The following is a 9,223-nucleotide window of genomic DNA, read 5'->3' on the forward strand; positions in this document are numbered from 1 at the left end:
ACAGGGGGGAGCTCCTCAACCCCCTGATGGGCCCTGCTCTGTGCGTGATAGGGTACGGAGCCCCAACCCCCCTGAGGGGCCTTGCTCTGTGCGTGACAGGGGGCAGCGCCCCAACCCCCTGATCGGCCCTGCTCTGTGCGTGACAGGGGGTGGTGCTGCAACCCCTGATGAGCCCTGCTCTGTGCGTGACAGGGGGCAGCGCTCCAACCCCCTGATCGGCCCTGCTCTGTGTGTGACAGGGGGTGGTGCCCCAACCCCCTGATCGGCCCTTCTCTGTGCATGACAGGGGGCAGCGCCCCAACCCCCTGATGGGCCCTGCTCTGTGAGTGACAGGGGGCAGCGCCCCAACCCCGATTGGCCCTGCTCTGTGGGTGACAGGGGGTGGCGCCGCAACCTCCCTACTGACCCTGCCTTGAGTGTGACATGGGGCGGCGCCCCAACTCCCCAATCGGCCCTGCTCTGAGCCTGACCAGGGGCTGCACCTAGGGATTGGGCCTGCCCTCTGCCACCCGGGAGCAGGCCTAAGCCAGCAGGTCGTTATCTCCCGAGGGGTCCCAGACTGGGAGAGGGCACAGGCCAGGCTGAGGGACGCCCCCTCCCCGAGTGCACAAAATTTTGTGCACTGGGCCTCTAGTCTATCTATATAAACAGGGAATATGCTATTAGCCGAGCGTCACGACCACTCAGGAGGAGCTCCGGGCGCAGATGGGCGGGAGGGGAATGCATGCCGCCTCCACCCCAGTGGCTGCGGGGAGGCTGGGGCTGGGGGCGGTCCAGAGAGGAGACACAACACACAGGAGCACCTGCCCCCACCCCAGTGCACATAACACGGCGGCCGGGGAGTGCTCGAACAGTCGCTGCGCGGCTTGGAGCACACCCCCACCCATGGGTCCTGGCCTCCCAGCGGGGTGCCTCCTCGCGTGATTTCAATCGCACTCTGGGCCTCTAGTATATTATAAAACATCTAAGAATGAGAATAGATCCATGTGTTTGTTACTTGCAATTTTTATAAATCAACAAAAAATGGCATGGTGGAAACTTTGATGAGACTTTTAAGCTAGAAGTTCAAAAATTGAGATTACCAGCCCTCAAGAACTCAGAAAGGGACATAACCCAACAAGGCACATCAGAAGCCTTCTTTCATACTGCTTATAAGCATGCTGAATACTTTATGAACATTTTTAGAGGCCCGGGGAACAAAATTCGTGCACTCGGGGGGTGGTCCCTCAGCATGGCCCTCTCGCAGTCTGGGCCTAAGCCAGGGGTGGGCAAACTTTTTGACTCGAGGGCCACAATGGGTTCTTAAACTGGACCGGAGGGCAGGAACAAAAGCATGGATGGAGTGTTTGTGTGAACTAATACATGTTAACACTGCTGCTGGTGAAGGAGAGGAGGGGAGAGCAAGAGAACCCTCTGCTCTTTTGGCTCCGCGGGCCGGATAGCACAGCCGAACGGGCCGGATCCGGCCCGCGGGCCATAGTTTGCCCACGGCTGGCCTAAGCCGTCAGTCGCACATCCGTAGTGCTGCCGGGGAGGTGGGGGAGGCTCCTGCCACTGCCACTGTGCGCGTGAGCCGGGCTTCTGGCTGGGTGGCGCTCTTCCTGTGGGAACGCACTGACCACCAGGGCTCAGCTCCTGTGTTGAGCGTCTGCCCCCTGGTGGTCAGTGCATGTCATAGCGAGCAGTTGAGTGGCCTTAGCATATCATTAGCATATTACACTTTGATTGGTGAACGGCCTACCAGATGATTGGACACTTAGCATATTAGGCTTTTATTATATAGGATATACTGTAAGATTTTACAGACACAGTACATATCCCAAACCCTGAAAACTTTAGGCTACTCTTTTGCACGCACTTTTGCTATCTTCATTAGTGTCTTTTAAGACAAAGTTGGGTGTGACTCAGTTCGTTAGGTGTTGTCACACGCACCAAAAGTTTGCGGGTTCCATTCCCGGTCAGGGCTCATGCCTGGGTTGCAGCTCAATTCCCAGTAAGGGGTGTGCAGGAGGCATCCCATACATGTTGGGTTCTCTCACATGCTGCACTCTTATGTCAATGTTTCTCTCTCCCTCTTCCTTCTTCTCTAATAATCAATGAAAAATCTTAAAAAACAAACAAGCAAAACACAAAGCTTTTGAACTCAAAAGTAAAGGTTAACTTTAAAATATCTGAGTATAGTCAGGATTTCTAAAATAAAGAGAATGCCTTAATATAGGGTGGGGCAAAGTAGGTTTATAGTTGTGAGTACACAAAACAGTTTATTCTTGTATTATTATTTATTAATTACTGTATTGTTTTCCATATGAACAACTGTAAACCTACTTTTGCTCCACCCTGTATAGTCTCTCAAAGTTATTATATATTATACACCTTTGACAAATAGATTAGCCAGAGTTAAAAACTGAGTGTTGAGTAGGCAAATATTCATTGGATGTTTAGGTTGAGTGAAGGTATTGTCCTGGTAATGGAAATGAGAAGTCTTTTAAAAACTGTTTGGTCTTAGTTGCTCAAATTGACAGTCAAGAGAGCTAGTCTTCTGGTATACAGGTACATCACAGAAAGCAACATTGCACTGACTCTGCAGGGCAGCGACAGGAAAGTGTTTTTATTAATAAACAGAGTATCCCTTTTTCCAAGTATGCGTGAGTTCTAAAGTACACATAAAAATAAAAGGTAAAAATAAAGACTCAGTGTAAAACAAGAACTACTTTAAGTCAAGTTTATATTTGAATAAAATACCCAACAGTTATCTTTTACTAATTTGAAATGTCCTTAGTGAGTGACTGGTCTTTAAACACAGTGGAAGTGGGCCCTGGCTGGTGTGGCTCAGTTGGTTGGAGTGTTGTCCCGTACATTGAAAGGTGGTGGGTTCGATTCTGATCAGGTCACATACCCAGAATGCAGGTTTGATCCCGAGGTCAGGGCGCACGAGGGAGGCAACCAATTCATGTTTCTTTCTCTCTCCCTTCCTCTCTCTAAAATCAATGAAAAAGCATATCTTCGGGTGAGGATTAAAAAGAATAAATAAATAAACACAGTGTAAGTGGGACTCTGGCATTTTCCCAGTAATTTTTCTGAGCACTTACACACACACCAATAAATTATTTCAGAAGTAATGATCATGAACAGCTATTAGAATTTTAACGCTAACAAACTGTGCCATACACTTACTGTTATTGTAGGGAGGAATCAAATAAAATCAACTGAAGTTGAAATTAATATCCATTAGTTATACTGGCCAACAGCTGAAAAATTCTTCCACTTCAAACGCTGTACCACAACCGTTATACAGAGTTATAAAGAACTGATAGGCCCAGCTGGTGTGGCTCAATGGTTGAGCCTCGACCCATGAACCAGGAGATCAGGGTTTGATTCCTGGTCAGGCACATGCCCAGGGTTGTGAGCTTGATTCCTTGTAGCGGGGGGGCATATACGAGGCAGCTGACCAATGATTCTCTTTCATCACTGATGTTTCTACATCTCTCTCCCTTCCTCTCTGAAATCAATAAAAACATATTTTAAAAATAAACAATTATCTATCTATAAATATATTCTATCCTATCTAATAAAAGAGAAACATGGTAATTGGCGTACGACCGATACCCTTTTCATTGGCTAATCAGCGAGATATGCAAATTAACTGTCAGCCAAGATGGCGGCCGGCAGCCAGGCAGCTTGAAACTAACATGAGGCTTGGTTGCCTCAGTGACGGAGGAACCCAACATTCCCCGCCTGCGGCTGCAGGCCTCTGAGCGGGCAGTTTAAGAAACTCTGTAACAAATACGCCCAACTTCAGCCAGCAGATTGGCAACATTGTAAGCAAAGGCCAGAAACCTACTTTCAGCCAGAGGCCTAAGAGCTGGAGCCAAGCCTCAAGCTAAAGCTGGCCCAGAATTAAAAAAAAAAAAAAGGAAAAAAAGGAAAAAAGGAGCGTTTGGGAGTTCAGTCACCCCCAGCCTGAAAACAGCCCTCAGCCCCTCACCCAGACTGGCCAGGCACCCCAGTGGGGACCCCCACCCTGAAGGATGTGTGACCAGCTGCAAACAGCCATCATCCCCTCACCCAGGCTGGCCAGGCACCCCAGTGGGGACCCCCACCCTGATCCAGGACACCCTTTAGGGCAAACCAGCCGGCCCCACCCATGCACCAGGCCTCAATCCTATATAGTAAAAGGGTAATATGCCTCCCAGCACCGGGATCAGCGGAGCCGTGAGGCCTCCCGGCACTGGAATCAGCATGACAGGGGGCAGCACCCAAACCCCCTGATCGCCCTGCGGCTCTGTGTGTGACAGGGGGCGGGGCCACAACCTCCCTATCCACCCTGCTCTGTGCCTGATAGGGGGGAGCTCCCCCCCCCCCCCCACGGGCCCTGCTCTGTGTGTGACGGGGTAGAGCCATAACCTCCCCATCAGCCCTGCCCTGAGTGTGAGAGTGGCGGCGCCCCAACCCCCTGATCGGCCCTGCTCTGTGGGTGATAGAGGGCAGCACCCCAACCCCCTGATGGGCCCTGCTCTGTGCGTGACAGGGTACAGAGCCCCAACCCCCCTGATGGGCCCTGCTCTGTGTGTGACAGGGGGTTGCTCCACAACCTCCCCATCGACCCTGCCTTGAGTGTGACAGGGGGCGGCGCCCCAACTCCCCAATCAGCCCTGTTCTGAGCCCGACCAGGGGCTGCACCTAGGGATTGGGCCTGCCCTCTGCCACCCGGGAGCAGGCCTAAGCCAGCAGGTTGTTATCTCCCGAGGGGTTCTAGACTGCGAGAGGGCACAGGCCAGGCTGAGGGACCCCCCTCCCCCCCCCCGAGTGCACAAATTTTTGTGCACCGGGCCTCTAGTAAATATATAAAAGCCTAACCGACTAGCCGACCAGTAGCTATGATGCGCAACGACCACCAGGGGGCAGACGCTCAACACAGGAGTTGCCAAGAGACAGCAACTTTGCAGAGTGCCCTCTCACACTCTGAGACCCATCGGGGGATGTCAGACTGCTGGTTTCTGCCTGATCCCTGCAGGCCAGGCAGAGGGACCCCACCTGCTGGAGGGACCCCGCTCATTGCACAAAGGCCCTTGGAGCCCTGGTGCTGAGCCACACCTGGCCAGGGAGGGACCACAGGAGGTTGGCTCCAGGGCGTGTTGGCCTCACCAGCCACCTTCTAATTAATTTCCTTTCAATGTGCACAAATTCATGCACTGGGCCTCTAGTACAGAAATAAATTTTTTTTATTTTTTATTTATTTATTTTTAAATATATTTTTATTGACTTTTTAAAGAGAGGAAGGGAGAGGGATAGAGAGTTAGAAACATCGATGAGAGAGAAACATCAATCAGCTGCCTCCTGCACACCCCCTACTGGGGATGTGCCCGCAAACAAGGTACATGCCCTTGACCGGAATTGAACCTGGGACCCTTCAGTCTGCAGGCCGACGCTCTATCCACTGAGCCAAACTGGTTAGGGCAAGAAATAAAAAAAATTTAAGGAGAAAAATAGAGGCTGTGCTGAAAGAACAAAGTAGAAAGCAGAGTCCTTAGTAACTGAAAAGTGGTGTTGAGAATACTCTTATCGAACTCTGCTTATAAGAGGACTCATTTCTTCCTTGATTAGATATTCCCATCTGAAGATTTTGTAGGTAAGAAATAAAGAAATAAGGAGTAAGTCATAAAGAAAATAATAAAGGTGACAATGGACTACTTCTAATGGGCCATAACCTAAGAGGGATCTCCCACCACAGTTTTGGATGTGTGGTATTTGCTTAAAGAGCATGAGACTGGTAGGCAAGGAATCTGGGTCAACTTCATTCCTTCTCTTACTGTTTCTTAGGACAAATCACTTCATACCGATCCTCAGCTTCCACCTCTGAAAAAGTGGCATGGTACTTGGCTCACAGAGATGTGAGAATTAACTACGATAATCAGATAATCAATGCATACACACAGGAAATAGTCAACTAATGTTGACCTTTCCCCAGCTGATGGCTCAGGCGGCAGAGAAGGCAGTCAGGATTTGTTGGCAGTGCAGAGCAATTAAAAGGTTTGCCTTGGTGCTAAAATAAAATAAAATAAAATAAAATAAAATAAAATAAAATAAAATAAAATAAAATAAAATAAAATAAAATTTCTAGCTGAGAGAGACCCTCATTACCCTAGGCAAGTTTCTTTCTCCTTTCAGAGCTCATACAGCAAAGTACTTCGCATTTATATACATGTCATGCCTCGTGTCTTCAGTATCTACATTTCCACGTGTAAGATCTCTTTTAAATTAGATGTAACCCTCCTCCAAGAGTCCTGCACACACAATACCCTACCCCAGGCCCGCCCATCCCAAGCAGCGGTACACATGTGTTCACTCAAAGAGCACCGCGTGGGGCTGGCTGGTCCAGGGGCTCCCGCGACCCGGCTCTTCGGGGCGGAGGCCTCCGGCAGCCGAAAGGCAGACCTGGGAGGTGCCCCCCGAAGCCGCCAGCCCCTCCCCGTCGCCTCGCGCGCCGTCCGGGCTGCTTTTCCCACTCCCACACGGGGGCCGCGTCTGCGGCGTTCACCGGTGCGGAGCGAAAGCTCGTGAAACCTGTACGGGCACCGCGGAGGCCCCCGGGCGGCGGCGGCGCGGCAGCCACACCTACTCGGCTGCGGCGGCGCGGGGAGTGCGGTCCCCGCAGGAGGCGCCCCGGCGCCGCCCCCTCCTCCCCTCCTCCGGGAAGGCTCCGGCCCGGGACGGGGTCTGGGACCGGCGAGCACGTGAGCGTGGGCGAGGAGGAGCGCCCGGCTCGGGAGAGGGGGGAGGCCGCGCCGGGCCGGGCCCGCGGCCGGGGAGACTTGGAGGTAAACAGTCGGCGCCCGGAGCACGGCGGCCTCTCGCCCCGGGACAGGTGCTTCCCCAGAGCCCCCGCCCCCGGCCGCCCGCCCCCCTCCCCCGGCCCCCGCCGCCACTCACGGTGCTTGCCGCCGCCGCCGCCGCTCGGGTAGCTCAGCAGCAGGAAGGGCAGCGGGGAGCCCGGCGACGGCGGGGTCCTCCAGGCGCGCGGCTGCTGAGGCGGCGGGCGCGCTGCGAAGCCGGTGCCCCCATCGCCCGGGTAGAGCAGGAAGAAAGGGGCGGCCACCGGCGAGCCGGGCTCCGACTGCCCCCCGGGGGAGGCCGGCGGCGGCCCCGCCTCGCCCTCTGGGTCCGCGCCCGCGGTGGGAGCGCGGCCCGGTCGCTCCCCGCCCCTCGCCGGCTCCTCGCCCCTTGCCGGCTCCGCGCTGGAACTTTCCGCGCCGGCGGAGGGCGGCGGTGAGGGCTCGGCCATGCCTGCTCTCCCGCGCCGCCGCCTCCGATCGCGCCCGGCCTGGGCAGGGGGCGGGGTCACGGGAGAGCCGCTGCCCCGTCCCGTCGCGTCCCGTCGCGCCGCCGCCGCCGCCTTCCCTCTGGGCCGCGGGCCGGCGTCTGGGCTCCGCCGCTCGGTCTAAGCCCGCCCCGCCGGCCCGAGCCAGCTGGAGGGACCGCCCCGCCCGACGGCGCGGCCTGCGTCCCGGCCGCCGCCTCCTCCCGGCTCCCCCAGGGGGCGGTGTCCGCCGCCTCCGGCCGGCGCGGCCCGGGGCCCGGGAGGGGGCGAGGCACCGAGAGGCGCTGGGTGCCACCGCCCCGCGTCCTCCGGGCGCGGAGGGACCGAGGTGTGGGCTGAAGAAGCGAAAGCCAATTTAAGCGAATTTTAAAGGACCCCCCTCCCCCCGGCCCCGGTGTTAGACTGTGTCATTGCCTTCCACACACTAGAACTTGAAACGTTGGCTCGCGGGGTTGAATCGGGAGCTTTTCGGGTGAGCAAGCGGAGGGGGTGACCGCCTTTCTCCAGCCTTTTGTTCCCTGGCAGGTGCGCGGCGTGGAGACCTGGGGTTGGGTGTGGCGTTAACTCCCTGGCTCCCGGCTTTCCCGGGCCGAGTGCATTTCAGGCCGAACCGCTGAGCATTTGTCGGACAGGAGCCGCGCCAGGTCGGCAGTTGTCACTCCCCTGCCGTTTCCTTTGAGCATCTGCACCGGTGATTACCGACCCGGTCATCCCCGCGAGTGAGCCTTCTCCGGAGACAGTTTCCGGCGCCGATCCGGTTCTCACGCTGGGTTCCCCGTGCGTCCCCCGGGGGTTCCCAGCGGAGGGCTTTGTGTTCGGGCTGTGAAGTGCTGCCGTGGGACCCATGTTGACTCTTAATTAAAGGCACTGTTGTGTAACATGTGCCCACCTGCTTTTCACTCGGGTCTGTTTTTACCTCCGAAGAGGAAATCACTTCTCTAAAAGGAAAAGCACATCTTTTTTATTGTTATTCTCTGAAAACCACTCTTGAAATCACCACAAGAGATTGCCATGTGGCTTTCACCAAATCTTTTAAGCAAGAACTATTTAAATGGAAATGTTTACAAGACGCTAAAACTTCAAGCAGTCAGAAATTTTCTTAATAACTTTTCACTTTCTGGCATGTCCCTGACCTGAAGGACCTAGCGCTACCGCCTTCCTGAGTAAGCTGCCATCTGAGCCTACATTCCTCTTCTGTAAAAATGATCAGATTACTTATAGGTATATTGTGGGGGTTAAATAAGAAATACAAGCTTTTAGACAGGGTCTGGCATAGGGTAAAATAATAAACATTAGCTACGTTTTATTTTGGCAAAACAACATATAAATAAGAAAAACTCGATTGAGAAAAGCCTTTTCATTATATCTTTAAGATTTTGGAAGTTTGTTGGACCTTTTCATTTTAGTTGTGGTGATGGTGAGAGTATTGATAAAAAACAAAACAAGCCGAAACCGGTTTGGCTCAGTGGATAGAGCGTCGGCCTGCGGACTGAAAGGTCCCAGGTTCGATTCCGGTCAAGGGCATGTACCTGAGTTGCGGGCATATCCCCAGTGGGAGATGTGCAGGAGGCAGCTGATCGATGTTTCTAACTCTCTCTCTCTCTCCCTTCCTCTCTGTAAAAAATCAATAAAATATATTTTAAAAAAAAGACAAAAAAACCCAACCACATTTGCCTTTTAAGAAGTGCAAATTGTATAATACCTGAAGAGAAAAATGAAAAGATCCCAGGTAAAGGCAGGTTTCAGTTATTACAACCTGACACAAAATCCACAATTTGTTCTAAAAGTGTGTTGTCTGCACCAATTTTCTCTTTAAAAAAACTTAAAAAAATTTTTTTTCCAATTATAGTTGATATTCATTGTATTAGTTTCAGGTGTACAGCATAGTGGTTAGATGTTTATATA

General features: G+C 53.3%; 1 protein-coding gene across 20 annotated transcripts in view; it reads right to left on the minus strand.

Moving 5' to 3' along the window:
- RUFY3 (RUN and FYVE domain containing 3) overlaps window positions 1-7,517 on the minus strand; it is an 80,954-nt gene extending 73,437 nt beyond the window's left edge. For 4 of the 20 annotated variants that reach the window (XR_009449136.1, XR_009449137.1, XM_059669258.1 and 1 more), the window contains exon 1: window positions 6,931-7,516. Coding sequence is in view for 11 of the 20 variants with exons in the window: in XM_059669258.1 (XP_059525241.1) it covers window positions 6,931-7,282 (352 nt within the window). In the remaining 9 variants the exon portion in view is untranslated. Of the gene's footprint in view, window positions 1-6,930 lie in introns of all 20 variants that reach the window. The other 16 variants (XR_009449138.1, XR_009449135.1, XR_009449139.1 and 13 more) reach the window with 10 other exon arrangements.
- Between the last annotated feature and the right edge of the window lie 1,706 nt (window positions 7,518-9,223).

This window comes from Myotis daubentonii, chromosome 1 (assembly GCF_963259705.1).
Source record: "Myotis daubentonii chromosome 1, mMyoDau2.1, whole genome shotgun sequence".
In the NCBI taxonomy this organism is placed as follows: Eukaryota; Metazoa; Chordata; class Mammalia; order Chiroptera; family Vespertilionidae; genus Myotis; species Myotis daubentonii.